The sequence below is a fragment of the Arctopsyche grandis genome, chromosome 13 (genome assembly GCF_051622035.1).
Source record: "Arctopsyche grandis isolate Sample6627 chromosome 13, ASM5162203v2, whole genome shotgun sequence".
Classification (NCBI taxonomy): domain Eukaryota; kingdom Metazoa; phylum Arthropoda; class Insecta; order Trichoptera; family Hydropsychidae; genus Arctopsyche; species Arctopsyche grandis.
The window spans coordinates 486378-510515 of record NC_135367.1 but is presented as its reverse complement, the minus strand read 5'-3'; the positions used below and the strand labels follow the sequence as shown (position 1 = coordinate 510515).

General features: G+C 37.2%; 1 protein-coding gene across 1 annotated transcript in view; it reads left to right on the top strand.

Annotated features, from left to right (window-relative positions):
• Nucleotides 1-24138, top strand: part of rst (irregular chiasm C-roughest) — a 39722-nt gene that overhangs the window by 5200 nt on the left and 10384 nt on the right. The window contains exons 2-7 of the mRNA XM_077443783.1: nucleotides 373-1154; nucleotides 1248-1398; nucleotides 6625-6705; nucleotides 6778-6929; nucleotides 7016-7216; nucleotides 22802-22889. Of these exons, the coding sequence (XP_077299909.1) occupies nucleotides 903-1154; nucleotides 1248-1398; nucleotides 6625-6705; nucleotides 6778-6929; nucleotides 7016-7216; nucleotides 22802-22889 (925 nt within the window). The 5' untranslated portion in view covers nucleotides 373-902. The remainder of the gene's footprint in view (nucleotides 1-372; nucleotides 1155-1247; nucleotides 1399-6624; nucleotides 6706-6777; nucleotides 6930-7015; nucleotides 7217-22801; nucleotides 22890-24138) is intronic.

Sequence of the window (24138 nt, the reverse complement as noted above, 5' to 3'; positions counted from 1 at the left end):
GACTTCTCTCCCCTTTTTTCTCTTCCTTTTTACACCAAAATATATATTTAGACCGCGGTTGGTAGCCCTGCGTGCACAATCTTCCGCCATTCACGACACTTCTGCCGACGCACGTTCACCGCTCCCCAGCTTCATTTCAACTTATTACTACTTATTCGAATGAATTTGTAGTTTTATAGTACGCGCTTGCCTAAAGCATACCCTCTCAAAGATTCAATTGAAATTTCACTACGAATCGCTTGTCGGAGAACAATTTCTTTGAATCCGACTGTATGTATAGGTATAAAAAAAATGTCGACCGGTTTCATTTATTGCATGTTTTATTATATTGAATTGAATTTGAATTTAATTTGTATTATTTTATTGTTTCAGAGCGCGACCACTCAACAATCGAACACAACAACGACTAATTTTATAATTCGAAATTTTACGATCGATTTTATCTTCGTACGATAATTAATATACACATAAAACATAAAATTCCTACTGATAAATATTTTAAATAATATTTATATAAAAATAATACTGTGATCGTGTTATTATAGTAATAAAATATATTTTTATACTGAAACGTAAGGGCTTATTTGCATTGTAAATTGTATGATATTATGTATATATAATATAAAAGCACTCAACGATTGTTTACTGTTAAAATAATTCAAACGGAATTTAAATTGACGAATTTAATATTACAGGTTTTCGATTGTGTGCAAATGAAAGTGATAGAGCTGTGAAGTTGTTGTTATATGTATGATAAAATTTAAATTTAAATATTATTAACACATACATAATAAATATTGGAGTAAAAATAAAAGAAGAAAAGTAGTGAAATATTCCGGGCAGAGTGCGCATAATGAAAGTGTACAATCTCGACGACGGCGGCCGGAAGTTGTGAGAGCAAGATGGCCGACCGGACATGGCGGCGAGCGGAAGTCGCCCGAGGAGGCTGCGGGGGATCTACTCGCGCCTCCAGAGGCTGGAGAAACCGAGGACAGAGTCTGTTCCTGTTGTTGCGGATACACAACAGCCACATCGCGACGACACTCCTGTCGCTGCTCTGCCATCTTCTTTTGGCGGGAAACTGCGCGCATGCGCAGAACCACTTTGTCGGCGCAAACGTCGAACAGAAGTTCGCAATGGAGCCGCAGGATCAGGTAAATGTAATACTTTGGACGTACCGCATTTATTGACTCTTCACGTATGTAGTCGACGATATGATACATTGAGGATGTTGCGTGTCGTTTCAGACGGCGATAGTGGGATCGCGCGTCACTCTACCATGCAGGGTAATCGGCAAGTCAGGAGTCCTACAGTGGACCAAGGACGATTTTGGTCTCGGTGCTCACAGAAACCTCAGCGGTTACGAGAGATACTCCATGGTCGGTAGCGACGAAGAAGGTAAATATTATAGTTTCTCATTATACACCTCTTTATCTTTTACTTAACCACTTCATCGCCATTAGCCAGCAGTATGGCTCAATGGGTTCAGTGATTATTGGTCACAAAGTTATTTATTTTCCTTGTTTATGAAAATTTAGGAGGCTAAGTTGTGCATAGTGTAGTGGCTTTTTTTATATTGAAGAGTATTCAGAGGTAAGGAGAGTCAAGTCGAAGTAGTACAAGAAATCAGGGAGGTTTCAGATCTCTAATAGGGTTCAGTGATCATTGGTAACAAAGTGCTCCCCCAAAAGTCACTAAAATCTCTATAACGGAACACCTGGCAGCCGAAAAGTCCATCATACTAACGATAACTATCATACTAACGAGAACTTGAGTGCCAAATATTGTGTATTCGCGATTTTCATGGCAAAAATTGTCTTTGTGACCACCGCAATTGCCGACTCAATGGTACCACGTGGGTTGCCAAGAGAAACCAATTCCTTTCCAAAACCACTTGTCGATATATCAACGGTCTAAACATAAAAGTCAAATAATAGGAATAATAAAGGGCCAAAACTTGATCCTTGAGGAATCCCAGAAGTGGCAGTATACCCATAAGAAAATCAACTCGCAAACTTAACGAATTGACGTCATTCCTAAGAAACAAAAATACTAACTAAGATTGTTAGTAAATCCAAAAATAATTAATTTACTAACTAAAATTTTGTGATTAACTTTATCAAACCCCTTCTCAAAATCAGTATATATGTATTACATTCATTTAATTATTACAGTCCAAAGAGCTGGTTATGTCACTAGAGAAACATAACCATCAATATGGCTCAATGGTAGCGTGTATGTTTAGCACCAAGTGATCAGTGGGTTCGATCCGCTATGCTGCTGATTAGATTTGGGGGTATTTGTGACTCTTAATCGATCGTTTCTTGTTAGAGTTTATCTAATCATTGCTGAAATGGTTCCTCAAAATTGGCGGAAAATCATCCTTTCTGTTGTCACAAATCTTCTGTATTTATTGTATGTACTATTTGTAAAGATTATGTACAAATCTAAAATAGGATATTTACATACATACATATATATGCAACGATTAGATGATCACACGTGCATGGTGACAGACTCTTAAATAGAAAATCTGAGAATTCCGATCTCCTAGCTCGTTAAGTGAAAAACGAACCACAAATGTCTGTCACGACGCTTTCTTGTTTGAAAAGTGAGCTCTGACGATATGCCCCACACATCGGTAATTGAAGAAATATACCGACAATTATTATTAAATTTATAGAAATGGGGGGGGGGGGCATAATTCTTGGAAATTATATGTGAGTCAAAAAATCTGGGAAACACTTGCTTCCCAGATTTTTCGAGTACAATTAAAAAATATTTTGGCTAATATTTCATATAAAACTTTGTATACCAAATATTGTGAGCAGACTCTCGTTCTAACATTTTAATGACCACAACCGAATAGTAATCTGAGCATATTAAAAACTTAAAAGACGTTTAACGAAATGTATGGGCTTTTTATCTGAAACCACCAAAAACTTCGAAAGAAAACATTGTTTAAACTATTGACCATACGCACTTGAGGAACTCAGCTTAAATAATTAGTCGTCTCTAAATTATTAAAATTTGATAGTTTTTCGACATATAAATGGTTTTAGCATTGCTAAAAGCAAATGTTGCTGTTGACACACAAACACGGGTTTGCAAAATCAAAGATGTTGAAGATGATGCAGTGTTGAAGCTTTTATAAAATATAACAAAAAACGTCATAATTTCAACAAGTTAGCATATTTGTTAATTACCATTTGATTTTTTTATAATTAAATTAACTACCAATATTAGGATACATATTTTTTAATTAATGTAAAAAGCGGGGGGGGTCATAAAAATTTAACACCGCCCTGGTTCTTTTTTATTCACCACTGTGTAAAATGCATAAATGCAGACTAGCCGTGAATAATACAACTCATTCTTAATTATTACACGAATTATTTAACTGGACTCAATTTGGCAGTTTACGAGGCACACCCGAGCTCGCAAACATATATGAGGTTTTCAGAGTAAATTCGCTAGAATTTGAGCACAGAGACGTGCAGGGTAGGTAGGGGTCGGCGAAACGTCCGCAATTGGCCGCCCCGTCCGAAAACAGGTACAAATGGGTCCCCGGGGGGAGTGTCGGGTCAGTTTTTACTTCAGAAACAACTTCGAATTCGGCAGACGAACACGGATCGTCAGCTCGCACGTATCAATTAGGGAAGCTGGGAAAGCACCCAAGTGCCTCGGTGACTCACCGACCAAATTAATTAAACTCCCTACCCTCCCAGTTGTTGTTTTCTCTCTCTCTCATATCGCAACAGTCGAATTTCAAACTATATCCTTATAGAAATAAAAATAAAGAAGGTGGACGCAAAATAAGTGGTGCATCCATTACGCTAAAGTCACTAGCGCGGGTCGCTTGTATTGTCGGTGATGCAATCCAACGATGTAGAAAATTAACAGACCAACAGATACTACGCATTCAAAGGTTTTATATATGTATAATGTAGTTTCACTTCATTCGTCCTGCCAAACATACGTTGTATTCTTTATGACAAAGAATAGTGATTGGGAAGATTCGGTTGATTACTCTCCAATCTTCTTCTGGGCTTATCTGTCCAGCGTGTACCCTTGTGTTTCCTCCACACGTCCAACTACTATAATAGTTTTGGGTGAATTAAGGTTGTCAGATTTCATGCAAGTCAAACCGGGACACCCCCTTCCCCCCCAATAAAAAAATCAGATCTTTGACTTTTCTATAGATATATTTTCAATCGAAGTGATAATATTTAGAATATCTATAATTGATTTTTTTTTGCCTTCTATTTTTAATATATGTAAATATAAAGTGCCACAACTACAATGAAGAAACCAAAGATAGACTTCACTAGAGGATTAGCGAAAAAATCTAATAAGGTTTTTGGTGCTTTTTCTTCAGCTAAAAAAAACCTTTAAAAACTTCAAATAGCTTTAGAGTGCGTTCTATTGTAGGTAATAGTGATAGCCACTTAGTTTTTGAATGTGAGAGAAGATTTTTATATTCAATATTAGCAAAATGACAGAATTTTTTTAGTCTTTCTGTTCTGACAGTGTCTATTTCACGCCTGCGTGTGATGAATCATTCTGAGTTTGAGAAAATTATCGATTCAAGATAAATTGATTGATGCCTGATACACATCTTTGGTCTCCCTTCTATACATAGTTCTCCAGAAAGTATAAGATAGATACAAATAGTTCATTGTTGAATATTGCTGCAGTGTTTATCAGACTGTCTTTTTGTTTATCGTTTATGTTAATTCTGAGTTAAAAACTTCTGTAGGAATTTGCAAAGTAATAAACCGGGATATTTGGGCGTCCCGAGAGTTTGTTCGGGACACTGGGACACGAGACTTAAAACTGGTGACAATCCCGATTAATCGGGACGCCTGACAACCCTATAGGTGAATGTGTTTCCAGATTGAAGTGAAAGATACAGTGTGTAGTAGTTTATTGTTCACAGCTTGGATAGCCAGCTGCGGATGACTAAACTGAGCAATATGTCGGGCTTTTATATTCAACGTACACAGTGAGAGCCATTTTTCAATTAGTCGCGAAACCTTATTGGTCGTTGAGCGCTGTTCGCTTACAGGCCGTTGAGTGCCGATCTCTGATTGGACGATGGCTGCTGGTCCTGCATTGGTCGATGAACACTGGTCGTTCAATCTCTACGTTTTAATGGTTACGAATAAATGTTACCTAAAAAGTATTTATATTTTCATCCCCATTTGGTTTCATATGTAAAATTTAATCCACTTGTAATCCTATCTTCTGCTTCCTCGTCTCATATCATCCACGCGTAACGAACTAGTAATATTAGTATAATGTTAATGAACTAGTAATATTAGTATAAATTAGTATAATAGGTACGGACAAAATTCGAATTATTAAAGGGTGAATTTTGGTTTTGTTCGACGTCTGCATTCTGGAGGGTCTCGTTAAAAATCGACCCACTTAACTCCCCCTCCGAAGCCCACGAAGGTTTTAGATAATGTTGCGAAGGGATCGAAGGTCTCCCGAGGAACGATGGTTCAGCATTTCCGAAGCAGTTCAGGTGGAAAAGGGAGCCGATGATTTACCACGCTGACCTCGTTCAAAATTTCACCACGCCAAAAAAATACGCTAATTTCGCCCGATTACTGGATTATTAATGCCGGATTTTGTTTCTCAGTCGACTGGGATTCACGTGCCATTAATTATCCAAATTATCTGGTGATTTTCGTCAATTAATCGGCATTATTACTTTACTTTTATTCAAACTGAGTCTCAACAGCTCTATTATTTATTTTTCACTTTCAAATAATGCTTGAATTTTTTTAATCATTTCTTTGTTCAAAACGTATGTATGAATATGGGTAGATATGTTTTTTGATATTCTTTGATAATTTTATTTGATACTTAATGTATAGTATACGAATATTTGAAAGAAAGAACTTTGCTCTTTAATATTATACATAAATTATTTGATTCAAATTAATAGTGTTTCAATTATTTTCGAATTACATACATACGTATATTAATTATTTTATTTTCAAATTCAATAGCGGGTACGATTTAAATTCGATTAATTTATTTGGTTTATAAATGCTTCATAGATTGAATTCTAACATGCTTTTCATTTATATTTGGTTGGTAATATTTTTTTTCATTAATATTTTGTTGGTTGCCTAAGCTCTAGGCAACGCGGACGAGTTTTTATAGAGATTTAATTAAACCATTTAAAACCATAAACGGACTTTTCCAATCCTTTGATCCATTTTTAGGCAAAAAAAAAGAAAATTTTCGGCGAAATCGTCAGCCTAATCAAATATGCAATATGTATACAAGATTAGCTTGCCTAATAACATAGGATAGAATAAAAATAAGGTACTGTTTACTTTGATATGTCGATAAAGCTACCACGTCTCCTTTTATAGTGTCTTTATTTTCTATTGGCTCCAGTATGTATGCTGTTGTCTACATTATTGCATACATTTGATTTTTTTTCTATCGTTTATGATACATCTTATAGCTAGTTGGTTTAATTTACTTCCTCTAAAGCTTTCAGTAACATGAAACATGTTTGTTTTCTCTTACATACTATGCCACTTTTTATGTGAAGAAATCTATCTTTGAAATGTGACAACTTATTTTTTGTTGTTTTTTCAGGTGACTTTTCTCTAGATATATATCCGGTACATTTAGAAGATGATGCCAAATATCAATGTCAAGTCAGTCCAGGACCACAAGGTATCAATCAATCTCATTTGCGTTGCATTAATCAGAAGGATTTGCCTAACATTTTTTGATCAAAAATTTCAGGACAAACGGGAATCCGGTCCAGATTCGCTCAACTTTCGGTCTTGGTACCGCCAGATCCTCCGAAAATCCTCCAAGGACCAGTTCTGCTCACGACTGAAGATAGAGAAGTGGAACTGGAATGCGTATCCGTCGGAGGAAAGCCAGCAGCCGAGGTACATTTGTACACATATACATAGAGGCAAATAACAAAGCAAAACATAAAAGTTCACTCGCTTAATTGAATTAATGAACATTTCAGATAACATGGATTGACGGCGAAGGTGTGGTAATGGGAGGCAAGGTGGAGTATAGTGTAGAACCCATGGCTGACGGTAGACGATTCACGGCGAGGTCCATCTTGAGGCTAACCCCCAGGAAGAAGCACCACAATAGTGTCTTCACATGTCAAGCTCAAAATACGGCCGACAGGACTTTCAGAGCGGCCACCATCACTTTGCAAGTAAGTCCTGTGACTATAAACCAAGTTTCATCCCTCGACCTCAAATGCTGTATATACATATGTACATATGTACATATGTAAGTTCCCCCAAGCTAATCTAGTCACGTTTCTTTTATTTTCAACTATTTATGTATATACAGGTTTTACAATCCAAATTAAACATGTTACAAATCTAATTGAACATTTTCCAAATGAAATTAAAAATTTTAATGAATTTTGTAAAAAAAAAATTTAAGAAATACGTACATAAGATACCGTCAATGTAAAAATTTGCCCGTATTTAATGTTGTTACAGTTTTTAAACTTCAAATTCGTCATTTTACAAATCAAATTCGTCATTTTACAAATCAAATTTGTCCTTTTACAAATCGAATTCGTCATTTCACAAATCAAATTCGTCGTTTTTCAAATCGAATTCGTCGTTTTACAAATCAAATTCGTCATGTTGCGAATCAAATTAAACAATTCATTTTATTATGCATAAGAGAACTTTATAGAGAATATTATAGAAGATCCACCAGCAAATTCCTAACAAAAACTTTAATTTTTGAAAAAACCTCTTCAATTGGATTCATCATAGTTCTCTATTATTCTCTATGTATATACATAGGTACATATATTCTCTACACATACATATTGTATTAAATATTCTCTTTTTCTCTATACATAATATTCTCTATAAAGTTCTCTATGTATAATAAAATAAATATTAAAAAAATACATCCAATTGTTTAATTTGATTTGCAACATGACTAATTTGATTTGTAAAACGACGAATTTGATTTGTAAAACAATGAATTTGATTTGTAAAACGACAAATTTGATTTGTAAAATGACGAATTTGATTTGTAAAATGACGAATTTGAAGTTTAAAAACTGTTAGACCAACAGCTGTGTGATTTTGATTTGTAAAATTTTCTTCCAAAAATTTTCCGGACGGATCCAATAAATTGTCTAAATTTGGAAGACATAATAAATCAGTCTATTGCAACTGTCACTTCTACAGATTATTATAAATATTTTATGAATATGTATTTTTTTGTTTAATTGTACATATGTACATGTACACGGAAGATTTTATTAAATAATAAAATTAAAAAAAAATAATTGAATTTAAAAATCACCTTAATTATGTATTTATATGTATTATACATACTACATACATATTGTAATTCATAAATGTTTATTTGCAGTATCTATGAAAAGAATACTATTTTTAATTATTTCATTTAAGTGTTCAATTTGATTTGTAAAATGTTTAATTCGATTTGTAAAGTTTTCAATTTGAAGTGTAAAATGTTTAATTTGATTTGTAAAATGTTCAATTTGGAGTGTAAAGCCTGTATGTACATATGTATGTACCTTTGTACTATTATATTATTATGTTAGTGTGTTTTCTTTTGACAGTTGATATCCTTTATTTGTTTCGAAACGTCAGTGTCTAACTGCTTCTTATAAGATTTTGTACACAATGGAGAATCTTAGAGATGTAATCAAGTACAAAGCGGAAAATCCGGTACGGGAAATCTTAATCTTCTTTTGATTCGTTCACTCTACAATTATACAATTTGAGTAACCCGATATAATCTTCACTATACGTTTATACGTAGGTACATACAAATATGTATTATATATAAAAGCAACCGTTGTGCCATTCTTTCCTTTATTTTTTTTTAAAACATTTCTGTTATCTTTCGTATTAAAATTTTGTTCATTCACAAGAATTTGTGGTTAGAGTACGGTTACCATACGTCCTCTTTTTGAGACCTGAATTTCATCCGACCGAGTTTTCATCAAAGCATTTTTTCCCGATGTAAAATTTTGTGTTCGACTATCTCTTTGAATAGAGGCTTGTATTTATAAAAAAAATTATTTTGGAATTATAATCTACCGTAAGATGATATTGAATACTCTATCTCAAGAATCATTTTTTTTAATCTAAAAAATATTTTTGAATTTTTGACAGTTTTCGACTAAATTAATTGCTCGAAACCCATTTTTCTTTAAAAAAGCGATTATGTAATATGCTTTTCATTTAATGTAAACATATTATTTAAAATTCATATTATACATTATAAATTTAAAATTTTTGTTTATAAATATATAGTTTTTTTTAATTTATAACAGAAAGGCCTAACAGGTAACTCAAATGCATCTTCCTGACCAGAAACATTGTACATTTGATACAAGTATTATAAAATAAAGTAAATACATATCAATTAACATCCACAGAGACACCTATGCTCAAATTTGCAACATTTTTTAAACAATTTCTGTAAATACATTTGAATTAACATCTACAGAGACATTTTTTGTTAATTTGTAGCATTTTATACAATTCAGCGAAATTCGAGATTGATGAAAACTCGAGATTTGCTAGAAAATGGATAAGGTTGCCAGTTTGTTGGAACCGTTTCAATGAAAACCAGATAAATTGGTAAACTCAGATAGGAAATGATCGACCTTGAGTCACAAATCCAAGGTCTGGCCAACAGAAACCAGTGGGGTTTTTACTCGTGACCACTTTGTTCAAAGCATTATAGCTAACGATCTATTCTGCTGGTTTGGATTATATACAAAAAAAAAATGAAACAAAAATAGATCATTTTTTTTCGAGCAATTGATTTAGTGCAATTTCATTCGAGTAATCTATCGAATACCATTATGGTTTACCAGCTTATAGTATCCTGATTTATACCTCAGATTGGTTTTAGTCTGTCTGACGTAGTTTTCAACTTAGATCCACCAAATTTGGTACACTATCTGATGATACCTTAACTTAGACCGTCGCCGGGTTTAGGAAAGGATCGAAACAATTTGGGAGGCTTTTTCCAATAATCATAAAAAAATATATTGACTTTATTTTGATTCGATACGTGGAACACTGTATTTCCAAAAAAAGAAAAACGTGTGAAATTGAGTGGAAAGCGCGACAGATGGTTCCGGCGGAAGTGCCGATCCATCCCCAGCGCCATCTATTGTTGCGCTCGACGAAATAACAATATAAAATTGAACGAGCCTGTATGTGCCTGCATGTATATATATTGAGTGTGTATCAGTGGCGTGCGGTGACTTTTCAACCAGAAGATGCTGTCCAAAAAACGATCAGTTTATTTATTTTAAATTTTATTTTATTCTTCCAAAAATTGTCATATTTAAATTTATTAAAATGTCTTTGATATGTTTTCGTTTTTGAATGAATATTTAATATTGGTATGGGTTTTGCACTCTTAACAATTATCTCTTTTTCATTATACATATAGTAGAGAAGCAAATGTCCTTTTTAGTACATTTTTAATTAAAGAATTTCAATTATTATTAACAACGGCGATAAATCCACTTGCATTGTTACTTTGGCTATCTATATTTAGACCCATAATAAATAATAATTTAGAACGTAATAAATTACAATAAAATAACAAAAGTAAATAGCTTACGAAATATCAATCAACGAATCAAGTGAAAGTCCATACATAAAAAGCGAATCGAGTCCATACATACGCAAAAGGAGATTTTGCTTCCAGAGTAAGTGTCGCGCAAGCGAGTCGTCTCACTCGTGCGCATACGCCAGAGTGACAGCTCACTTGTGCGCATGCGCAAAAGATTTGGAGAGAACTTCAGCATCCAAGGCGATACGAGCTTGATGGGAAACAAGCACCGGTCGTGCGGACGGCTACGGCCTTTCAACAGGGATGCTCGTTTATGTCAATTTTGGATCAGACAAAAGATCGTATATATATCATAATCACGTAATAAATTCTGAAAACAAACGGTATGAAAATATTTTTGACTTAAATTTTAAGGGATGCGCAGAATCCTCAGCATCTATGGACGACACGCCACTGGTGTGTATGTATGTATGTTCGTGAATACTTGTAAGATATCGGAAGTGCGGAGAAAAATAATTCGGCGGCGTTTTCCGTCTGAAATTCGATACGCATTGTGCTATTTGGTTGTATAAATTCGAACGCTTTTGTATCCGGGATAATGTCGAGATTAACTACAATGACAGGCGTTGCTATTCACCTGAGATTTACGGTATTTCACGGTATTATCAGACAGCGTTGCTAAGTACCGGATTATACGGATGTATAAAACCCCTACGTACATATTCGTACACGCGTGTATCCATGTGTTTCAAAGCTGAGCAATATCGACAATTGTTTCCACATCATTTACGATTCCAGGAGCACATACATACATACGTATCTATCACCTATATACATACATATGTATGTATACATATATTATACATACGTATGTACTGAGATTATTTCCAATCAAATTAAAACTCGCTGGGCTATTTTCTTAAACTGAATACTTAAACTTTCACAATCAAATATTTCCTTCAAAAGTCATCACTGGTCGATGTATGCTTTCTAATAACAATAGCCACAGCAAAGTGCACATGTAGAGCTATGGAATACTAGTAGATAGGTCGTGGGTTCAAGTCCCGGCCCTATACGCTGCTGGCAAGATCTTGTGGTTCTTAAAAACAAAACACAGATAAACCATCTTTTGTTAGAATTTTCCGATTTTTCTAGCTTAATTGTTGTGATGGATCTAATAAATCAGCATCCTCCTACCCCCTCCCCCAAATTCAAGTTATTAGCATCTCTAATTTGTTGAATCTTATAAAAGCTACCTATATAATGTATTTCTCGCAAATTTTATGTCAATCAAATTATTTTGATTGCCCATAGTTGTCTCTATTTGTATTCTATGTATGTACTTTTATGTTTGAAGATTTGTTAGTACTGTGAAAATATATTTTCACTTGAAATATGCTTTCACTGTAACATATATATAAAAAAAATGAATGTCTGTTTGTCTGTATGTCTCGTATAGGCTCCTAAACCACTCAACCGATTACGATGGAACTTTCATGATTTGTTGTATGCATATCCGGGAAGATTGATGTGAAAAAAAAAACGGAAAAAAACCTCTTAATAATAATATTCGTAATGACGATTTTACCGACGCGAAAGTTTGAAGCGCCATTGTGTAGTCAAGGAAATATGTTTGTTGGTAACCACGATACCAGTTGGTTTATGACGACACAGCGTTGAAGAGACGTTAGTAAAGCTTTAACCATCAATTGAAACGGGAACGGGAATCGCATGCCTTATTCTGGCATTGCAACGCATCTGGTTCAGCTAGTTTTATATATTTTTTTATAATTAACGTAAAATTAAACCGCAGGTTTGCTATAAAAATATATCAAAAAATATATTTTTATCTGTTTTTGGATTATTATTATAAAAAAAAATCATCATTATTGGAATTTATTATTGATAACAATTTATATTTTTTTATAAACTGCTAAATTTAAAATCCATTTTGAAAAAAACCGCCCCCAAAAACAAATAAGCCTGATCCATCTTGAATCATATCTGACTATTCATCAGATGTATCGGCCCAAATATGAAAGGAACAAATGATTAATTATTGAAAGCGTAGATGGCGTTGTTGGTGATTTTGAGTTGATATTTTGGTGGTGTGGTGTGGTGTGGTGTGCGCCCTGTACCGGTTTCCGTTATTCAATTTGCGCGACGGGCGCTCCCCTTGGCGGCGCGCTTTACGAGTTTTTCCGGCCCGGAGCTGCAAATTGGCCCGGAAAATGTCGGCGTTGAAAATTACGACGCGTTTCTTCTCCTTTTTCTTCCGCTTCCGCCGGCGCGCGTATTTCTCCTCCTTTGGCCGATCAATGGCTGCGTACGAGGATAGTGCGGTCCCTCAATAAGTCCACCCTTTCACCCTTTACGAGGATATATCCCCTCCAAACTGACGCGTGCCTTCCTACCCGAAAACGATACACACGTCTACCAACTACAACACCTAAAAAATTCCAATCCAATCCGTTGAAATTTCTATTTCAATTCGTACAATACTTTAAATCTACATAAAAGATCCCCCCCCCCCACCCCCCGCCCTTTATCATTACAGGAATTCCTAATGCGCCACAATGGTCAAAAATATATTTTTGCGTAGATGTGGGTGGAGGATCCAAGTAAAAGGCCAAAGTCGTTTCACAGCATTTATTGGTGATTAAGGAGATACACACACTGGCATTGCTCCGTCCAGAATGTCTTGATATGGTCTAAGTACCTCCTTATACCATATCAAGACAGATCACTCAGGGCATCTTCGACGTCCGGTTACTTCTATATTGTTGAGGCATGTTCCTGGATATGCATTCCCTCGATATTCAGTCCCACGCTATCGCTGTCAATTCTGAAAACTCCACGGGAATGCGACCGAGTGCCGTTACCGCCGCATTCGGGGGTCTCTCATTGTTAGCCGACTTGCACTTATGCCTGGAGATAATCCTCGAAACCAATTATAACGGCGGCTCCTTTTAACATACGCTACAATATTATAACAGTAAAGAAACAAAATAATAACTATATAAATTAGACATGATAAAAACAAAACATTTATATACACAAACAACACATTTGACACATATATTTATTTATTTATTTATTTATTTTAAACAGACCATTGTGGCATAACAGGAATTCCTAAAGCGCCACAATGGTCAAAAAATATAGCACAAAAAAGAAAAAAGAAAAAAATAACAATTAAACATAAACATAAATACATTCATACATAAACATAAAAAATAGCATTTATAATAACAGATAAAGTAAAAATATCAAATAAAATATAGCATAAGGAATGCCTTGCACCTACAGCCAGTTTCAATAAATATGTAAGAAACAACTACAAATACAAAACATCCCTGTAAGGCCCAAATGGAAGAGAGTTAATCAAATTTTCACTCATAAATCACAATCAATCATGAAAACAATGATGAGCGCAGACTACCGGATAAATGGGTTAGAGTAATTTCCGACAATTTACGCTCACTAAGGTGGAAAATATCACATTCAGTCTCGGCAGCAACGATTTCATTAAGAAGTCGGATAGCTCTTGGAATAGGAGCCATTCGAAAAAGGACTGTGCGGGCAGGAGGTACAGCCAGCAAATAATGATGTCTACCACGCACATAGTGATTAGGGACATAAAGTCCCAACTGCTCCAGCAACAACGGGCATGACGTATTACCACGTAAGAGCAGGAGAACGAAACGAATTAATGAGAAGTTTCTCCGAAGTTCAAGGGAATTATACCCAAGCATGCCCAAAAGGAAAGGAGTGGGGTAGAGATATGGGTAATACCCATATTCTTTCCTATATAGGAAACGAAGAAATGCTTTTTGCCCTTTCTCAATCATCAGAGAGTAATTTGCTTCATGCGGATTCCACACAATCGCATTATACTCTAGCTTACTTCTCACAAGCGAATTGAAAAGCAAGCGAGAAGACAAAGGATTGGAGAATAATCTTGCATATCTCAAAACAAATCCAAGTCGACGAAAGGAAACGTCAGCGACTTTCTTGATATGGTTGTGAAAGGTGAGCTGAGGATCAAAAGTGATACCCAAATCGACAATAGATTCCACACGCTTCAACAAGCCAACAAATATATAAAGCCAGCAGTATGGCTCGGAGGTTGCGTTTATGTTTAGCACCGAGAGGTTTCTGGGTTCGATCCTGCGCTATAATACTGCTGGTATTTGACTGGGATATTTGTGATAAAAATACATTTCGGTCAAATATCATGTCAATCATAAATGAAATATCAAACACCAGCAGTATGGCTTGGTAGTTGCGTTTATATTTAGTACCGAGAGGTTTGATACCGTGCTAATCTTTAATACTGCTGGTCAAACTTGGATATTTGTGACTCCAAGTCGATTGTTTCTCATCAGAGTTTGAAAATTTATTTGATTTCATTGTTGAAACGGTTCTTCCGTCAAATTGGGAAAAATCATCCTACACGCTGTCACAAAAATCTGAATTTGATTTACGTACAATATGTAATAATTAAATCCATAGATGTCTCTATGGATGAATTAATTAATTATTAATTTCATGTTCTCCTGCCTAAGATAAAATTCTGTATCTATATTAATACATATACATAGATGTACAGTGAGCGACAAAAATGGGTACGCAGTAGCAAAATTTCATTTTATTCGTATATATCGCAATATTTTTGATTTAAAAGTTTCTGAAATCATGACTAGGATCATTAAGATAATAAAACAAGACAAATTATTAATTATATTGATGTATTTATTGAGATATTGGAATTATTTACGAAATGGACAAAGTTGGGAAAAAAGTATTGGCAGTTCTTCGGGCGTTTTTAATTTAATTTAAAGCGGTTTTCACGGTATAAATTTTTTAAATGTTTCCTTTTAATAATATATACATAAAACAATAATATATAAATAAAATAAAGCTTAATATTTAGTAATTCCCCCTTTGTTTTTGATTACTGCCTCAATTCTTCTGGGCATAGAATAAAACAATTTTTTTATAACATCTGGGAAAATATCCTTTTCCCATGCCCCCGTTATTATGTTTTCCAGCTCTTGAAGCGTTTTTGGATTGCGGGCTCTTACTTTCCTCTTCAAAATCGCCCATAAATTTTCGATAATGTTCAGGTCTGGACTGTTCCCGGGCCAGGTAAGGGATTTAATTCCCAAACTTTCATTATAATTGGTTATCTAAAACAAGTCGATGATATTTACCATATAAAAAAACAAATTAAAGATAGAAAAACGATTAGATAACTTACAGAACGAGCTCGATGACAAGGTAAAGAGTCGTCCTGAAATATTGGTTCAGCGACGAATTCTGTGAGTGCTTCGATGGTGGGTAAAACACGTTCCCTTATCGTGTTTTTGTATTGGATGGCATTCATGGACCCTCGGACGAACTCTAGCACCCCAATTCCATATCCTGTAATGCACCCCCATATCATGACATACGGGGAATGCTTCGCGGTCGCGAAACACAACTTGCGTGAAAACATTCTCCACTTCTACGGCGAACTGTGGTCTTCCCATCTGATCCAATAAGATTCCAATTAGATCCATCTGAGAACACCACCCTGTACCAGTCCTCTGATATTCAATTCTTCTTGTCCTTGGCCCATTTCAACTGCTTTTTCTTCATTGAAACCGCCAAAAGTGGCTTTTTCGCGAATTTGATCGCTCTAAACCCTAATTTATTCAGCTTCCTTTGGATCATACGGGTATTTACTGCTGTGGATGTTGAAGTGTAAACCTCATCCCTGATTTTAGAAGCAGTAATAAATTGATCTTAAAGAGCAGCACGTTTTATGACACGATTTTCACGTTCCATCAATTTTGACTTCCTTCCAGATCCTGGAGCCCTTGTTAATAATCCTGTATCACTGTATTTTTTGATGAATTTTCTCACAGAACCTTCACTGAACCCCACCCGACGAGCAATCTCTCGATACGCGATTCGCTCTTTCGTAAGAGCCAAAATTACCGCTTTTTCATCGGTCGACATTTGGCGTGCGGACGACATTTTTCTGATGCGATGTTATTGCAACCAAAGTTAACGCGAAACTAAATACGGAATTGACCATCAGCTTTGTAAATCTTTGTACCAACGGTACATAGAGTTGTGTAAAAAAAAAAAAGGTTGGGGTCTCATTGTTTACGGCAGGTAGAGAGGTTTGTTTCGCGCTGTTTGTCCGAAATCTATGTGCGTACCTATTTTTGTCGCTCACTGTATGTACTATCATTTTTTTTTTTTTGAACCAATTGCTCACCCGGTTTGGCTTCTTCTGCGGCTTTTTATTTTTTAAATGAACTGGAGAAAAAAAGCATGAAAATTTCTTTACGACCCACTGAAAGAGTTACTGTTTCGAGTAAGTGTGTTTAAATATTAAAGATTTAATCTGAGCGGCAACGCAACAAAAGCGTCTGAAATCTCGCTCGGTCGCTCGATTTTGTTATTAAAGAGTTGAAAAGCTCGAGGAAATTCGCCGAGTGAAAAGCGAAAGAAGAAAATCGTCCGAGGGGAAAAAATGTATATACATAGAATATAATACAAGGAAAACAACTCCGTACAACTCTCGTTGAATAGTCGTTAATAAAGTTTCAACAACGTCAAATTTGCCCCCTTCAAGTGTAACTCTCTCTCTCTCACTTTTCATCAACACTTATTTAACACAACGCAACGGGAACAAACTAACGCTTCTCGTCTTCTAATCTCGATCACTTTTTTGATTCTTATTTTTACATATTTTAAACAGTATTTAAGCATACAATCGGATACAATCGGATCAATTTACTTATAAAAATGTATCCCATGTTGTTTATTGTGTGTTTTTGAATGCATTGTGCAATTTTTAACGATGCTTGCCGATCTTGCGAGTAATATAAACAAACAGAGAAGTTTTTATCGGACATACGTCGAGCACCAAGCATCAAATACGACTGATGCTAAAATTATTTAGGATTGTCTGTGGATAATCGTCGCTTGACAACAATATGACGCCTAAAGCCACTTCTATTAATATAACATTTGTCTGCCATCACCACCATATTCTCAAATTGTAAATAAATTTATATCAAAATAATACTTTAATTTCTGTAGTGAATATGTGATGATCTTGATTATATTCCATGCGTTGTAGCGTAGTTATGGAGACATACCGCGTATTATTGACACAATAAAAGCATTGGTAAAGGCACTTCTATTATATTATTATTATAACATTTTTCTGTATTTATCGCCATCTACTGAAGATTAATTTTTCTATTGCTGTTTTAAGAAGCTTAAGCTTAATACCAAGCTATTTATAAAATTTGGTAAGCAACCGTCAACCGAAAGTGGCAGTTTACTCTTGTTCGATTTTTCTTCCACTATTTTTTTCGACCCCTTAAACATGTGTGCTCGTCACGAAAACATTCAAATATAATTCTTGTATCAATGTGATGAAAACAAAAAACCGGAAGCGGCATTTTTTCCTCTTAGAAAGGTCAAAAATGTTGTGCCCACTACTCTGTCCACACCTTTGAACGTATCAAGCTGAAAATTTATATTTGTATTCTTTATGTACTAACTTAGGGTTGATAAGGTTTTGGTCAGAATTCGTAAACCGGAAACAGTACTTTTTTTTTTAAAATAATTCATTATTTTATTTTGACCTTTTAAATTTGATATTTATTGTATATAATACTGTAGGATATTAATATAAAATAATTATAATTATGTATAATGATGTGGCTCATGCCGAACAGTTGGTATTATACACATATGTATTAATGTTAAGAGGGCTGGACAGCAGCCCCTTGTCCATACAAACGTACTATACTTCTCCCTTCCTCAATTATGGCATTAGAGAAATTATTTTTTAATATGCTATGGATATCCACCATTGGGGTGCATCTATCGTTTTATTTTTTTGATTAATTATTTTTTAAAAGAGCTAGGAGCCGCCAAAAATCTATAAAATCGCCTCTTTTTTACACCCACGAAACGAGTCCAGCGTGCTTATTTAACGGTCGATTTTTAAAAAAATACGCCGATAGATGCACAGAAAATATCTTTCTCATACCGAAGATGAAAATTTTTTAAATATTGGTCCAGTTTTGGAGGTGAAAATAGTAGAATACGAAACCTCGATTTTGTCAATTTAAAATACGTTTTATCTGGTCGAAGCGCAACTGTCGCATTCACTCAATATATCTAATCTATAATTTGGAAAGAGACTTTGTATGTATGTAAATATCCTTGGTCGTCGTCGTCTTCGTCGTCCGTAGATCGGTGACGTCATCGAACACGTGATTCGATTTTTTTTTTTCGATCCATGGGCGCCGATTTGTTTTTTTCGTTTCAATGGATTCACCCCCGCGGGGGCGCAAGGCGAGTAGCTTCATGGGGCCCCGCCAGGGGCGCCACAAGGGGCGCAGCCCCGTGGGGCCCCGAAGGGGGCCCGGGGGGCCCAGCCTCATGGGGCGCAGCCCCATGGGGCTCAAAAGGGGGCGCCACGAGGGGCGCAGCCCCGTGGGGCCCCGGGGGGGCCCAGCCTCATGGGGCGCAGCCCCATGGGGCTCAAAAGGGGGCGCCACAAGGGGCGCAGCCCCGTGGGGCCCCGTGGGGCCCCGAAGGGGGCCCGGGGGGCCCAGCCTCATGGGGCGCAGCCCCATGGGGCTCAAAAGGGGGCGCCACAAGGGACGCAGCCCCGTGGGGCCCCGAAGGGGGCCCGGGGGGCCCAGCCTCATGGGGCGCAGCCCCATGGGGCTCAAAAGGGGGCGCCACAAGGGGCGCAGCCCCGTGGGGCCCCGGGGGGGCCCAGCCTCATGGGGCGCAGCCCCATGGGGCTCAAAAGGGGGCGCCACATGGGGCGCAGCCCCGTGGGGCCCCGAAGGGGGCCCGGGGGGCCCAGCCTCATGGGGCGCAGCCCCATGGGGCTCAAAAGGGGGCGCCACAAGGGGCGCAGCCCCGTGGGGCCCCGAAGGGGGCCCGGGGGGCCCAGCCTCATGGGGCGCAAGCCCTAATAGGCATTAACTAAGGGGGGCGAAGCCCTAGACGGCAATTAATCATGGGGGCGCGGAGGGGCGAAGCCCTAAAAGGCAACTGATCATGGGGGCGAAGCCTTAGACGGCATTTAATCGTGGGGGCGCGGAGGGGCGAAGCCCTAAAAGGCATTAACTAAGGGGGGCGAAGCCCTAAACGGCAATTAATCTTGGGGGCGCGGGGGGCGAAGCCCTAAAAGGCATTAACTAGGGGGGGCGAAGCCCTAGACGGCATTTAATCATGGGGGTGCGGAGGGGCGAAGCCCTAAAAGGCATTAACTAAGGGGGGCGAAGCCCGAAACGGCAATTAATCTTGGGGGCGCGGGGGGCGAAGCCCTAAAAGGCATTAACTAGGGGGGGCGAAGCCCTAGACGGCATTTAATCATGGGGGTGCGGAGGGGCGAAGCCCTAAAAGGCATTAACTAAGGGGGGCGAAGCCCGAAACGGCAATTAATCTTGGGGGCGCGGGGGGCGAAGCCCTAAAAGGCATTAACTAAGGGGGGCGAAGCCCTAGACGGCTTTGAATCATGGGGGCGCGGAGGGGCGAAGCCCTAAAAGGCAACTGATCATGGGGGCGAAGCCCTAAACGGCAATTGCTCATGGGGCGTGGAGGGGCGAAGCCCTAGAAGGCAAAGGCTCAGGGGGGTGCCGAGGGCGAAGCCCTAGAAGGCAAAAAAAAAAATTTGATTTTTTTTTTTTGATTTTTTTAAATTTTTTTTTTGATTTTTTTTTTATTTTTTTTTTGATTTTTTTTTTATTTTTTTTTTATTTTTTTTTATTTTTTTTTTTAATTTTTAAATTTTTTTTTTTTTTTAATTAAATTAGCTTAGTCATGTTTAAGCGGTTTATATTATAAACACTGAGCGAAGCCGGGTAATACAGCTAGTATATATATATATATTGTCGAATTCACTCAATATATACATACACTCAATATATATATATCGAAGAAAGGAACGGTAACAAAATTAAGGTTTCGGGTGTACAGCCCTCTTAAGGTTGGTACTCCCGAACCTTGTCCGGGAGCGACAGTAGAATCGCGCCTTGACGCGACCGGGTGCGTACGCGCATCGAGTACCTATTGTTCTCAAATAAACGTATAAGATTGAATTGAGATCGCTTTTACTTGTCTCTCTCTCTCCTGCAATCCTCCCTACTACCCAGCAGACTTCCTATAATACTGATAGTGAAATCCGACAACCGGAAGTAGAACTTTTGTCTTGTGCAACTTTCCATACAATTGCTCAATTTGTATCGAAAATGCTATCTTAGCTATTAGTACATATTTCATAATGCTGCCGGTATATGTGAATGTGTCTGTACGGTTCAATATAGAATTTTGTTTTGTGACTTTGTTATAATATATTCCTCAAATACATACATGTAGATAAAGTCATGGGTTGGTCACACCCGAATTTTTTATTTAGCACTACACCACTGTAGGTACATATGTATATGCATAGAATGCAGATGTACGTACACGTAGAAAAGTACTACACCTTGAAAATATTGTTTGTGCATATTTGATGCTTTCGCTCGACCGAACCCGAAACCCGTGAGTCGTAAGTCGGATGAAAGCGCACCGGGTGAGGGGCGAGGGGCGGAAAAGGGGCTCGGATGCGGCAGAGGGTCGCAGCACCTCCCGACTTGTCTCTCCCCTTACCACCCCTTTCTCTCCTCCCCCTCGTCCGGGCTTTCGGTCGTAACAAGCGGCAGTCGGCCGGCATGTCGCTCGTAAAAAATAATTGGGTAAGTGATGAACCGGCGGCTGCGCCCCCCCGGCCGCCGCCCTCGCCTCGCCTCGCCCCGCCGCCCCCCTCCGGCGCCACCTCATTACGGGGGCGCAGGTAACTCGGCCGTCGGGACCCAGTCGTATTGCCAGGGGCCCTCAACCCTGCCCACACGCGAAACGTGACTAAATTTCACGCGATCCATTTATTATGCAACCGTACGCTTCGGATGAGCACGTTCAAAACTTAATCCCGTTTCAGGCTCACAAAATCATTTTTTATGGCTAATTTGATTTAACGCCGTGAATACAATTTAAACGACTCTGGCATTTAAGCCGAACGTACTATAATATATCCCATACAAAATGAACTTGTTTTATGTGGTACGTCCTAACGAAATATTCAAATCATTTTTTTTTAACTCAAGTTGTTAAGAGGGCTGTACACCCGAAACCTTAATTTTGTTACCGTTCCTTTCTTCGATATATATATTGAGTGTATGTATATATTGAGTGAATGCGACAATATATATCAATATATATATTGAGTCAATGCGACAGTTGCGCTTCGACCAGATAAAACGTATTTTAAACTGACAAAATCGAGGTTTCGTATTCTCCTATTTTCTCCTACAAAACAGGACCAATTTAAAAAAAAATTTCATCATCGGTTTGAGAAAGATACTTTCTGTGCATCTATCGGCGTATTTTTTTTAAATCGACCGTTAAATAAGCACGCTGGACTCGTTTCGTGGGTGTAAAAAAGAGGCGATTTTATAGATGTTTGGCGGCTCCTAGCTCCTATAAAAAATAATGAATCAAAAAAATAAAACGATAGATGCACCCCAATGGTGGATATCCATAGCATATTAAAAATAATTTCTCTAGTGCCATAATTGAGGTAGGGAGAAGTATAGTACGTTTGTATGGACAAGGCGCTGCTGTCCAGCCCTCTTAACTAGCGTCGAATAAAAGGTTTGTCGTCACTTTTAACTACATTTCGCAACTACGTCGAATTAACAACACGTAACATCTTGATGGTGAACTGGGTAATGGGAAGGAAGAAGAACGGGGTGAGCGGGTGGTAAAAGGTAGGGTTTAAGGGTTGAACCTTTTCACTGCGCGTAATTCTATAAGCCTAATTCTAGTTTCTGTATTTAGTTAGTCAACTTTACCGACTGTTATATCAAAAGTATTTATTTTTACTGGCCCTTTCGGAAACCGCACGATGATATTCGAGTCGAATGTAATCTACATACGTATAATATAATGTTGTCTGTATTTCGTTTGAAACAAAAATAATTGGAGAAACGTCGTACTAATGATGCTTTTTTTCCGCCTCGCCTTGATTCAATGTATCTCTAATTATTTTGATTACACTCTGGGTCGCTCCCGATGCTCGTTATTATTATTTTTAATATTTGAAAATTGTGTTTTACAGGTAAAATACGCTCCTGTCGTTTCGGTGAGAATTATATCGGGAGCCGCCACCAACGGAAGGATACCTGAAGGTGCCGAAGTACGATTAGGTGAGTTTGATTCTTTGTTTAACCACTATGATTAATGTACAATAAAATTTATGTACAAGCTAAAATTCATCGATGTCTCGTTAATTTCGAGTTTTCAAGACTTAACAAGACTTGTAATAAAATTTCTGCAGTGTTTGTAATTGGTCAGGAAGGCGCATTGGGGCTTACCCAGAGAAATGTTATAATAATAGAAGTGCCTTTACCAATGCTTTGCTTGTGTCAATAATACGCAGTACGTCTCCATAACTACTATATATTATGATCAGAATATAATCAGGGTCATCACATATTCCCTACAGAAATTAAAGTTTTATTTTGATATAGATTTATCTACAATTTGAGTATATGGTGGTGATGGGCGTTGGTGGCCAATTCGTTTCTTTTCTCGGTTGGCGGACTATTTTTATCCACTTTTTTTGTATTTGTCTGTCCTTGAGAACTCTTAAATTAATGTGAAATGTACAGTCTCATAAAATGAACGATGTATATAGTAATTAAACTTAAATAATTGGTTATAAATATAATTGAGTATTCGGCGCTACCAAGAGAAATATTTAAAAATAATTTTTACATTTCTCTGGTGCCACCCCTGAAATTTTATGTAGAATGCGGGTGATCGCCATGACAAACTGTCAAACTACGATGTTAATTGAATAATATGTTACTTAAATGATCAATTTACTTATAAAAAGTATCCCATGTTGTTTATTGTGTGTTTTTGAATACATTGTGCAATTTTTAACGATGCACTTGCCCATCTTGCAAGTAATATAAACAAACAGAGAAGTTTTTATCAGACATACTTCGAGCACCAAGCAGTCAAATACGACATAGTTATTTAAAAAGGTATGTGGACATTCCTCACTTGACAACAATATGACACCTAAAGCCACTTCTATTATTATAAAATTTCTCTGGTTGAGACGGTTCCTCGATTTAATTGGCTAAAAACTTCCTACCTACTATGTCACCACTATTTGAATATGATTAATGTACGAACAATTTATATACAAGTTAAAATTCATAGATGTCTCTTTAATTTCGAGTTTTCAGTCTTGCAATTCAGCGACTTGTTTAATAATAAAAATGCTGCATTGTTTGCAATTGGTCAGGAAGTTGCATTGGGGTTTACCTTGGGCCTTTCTGGTATATATGTATATAGGAATGATTTTTAAACGAGCCGTATGTGTGGTTGGCCAAACTGCTAGGGATAAAGTGTGTGTGGTATGCATGAGGGGACCGGATGCGT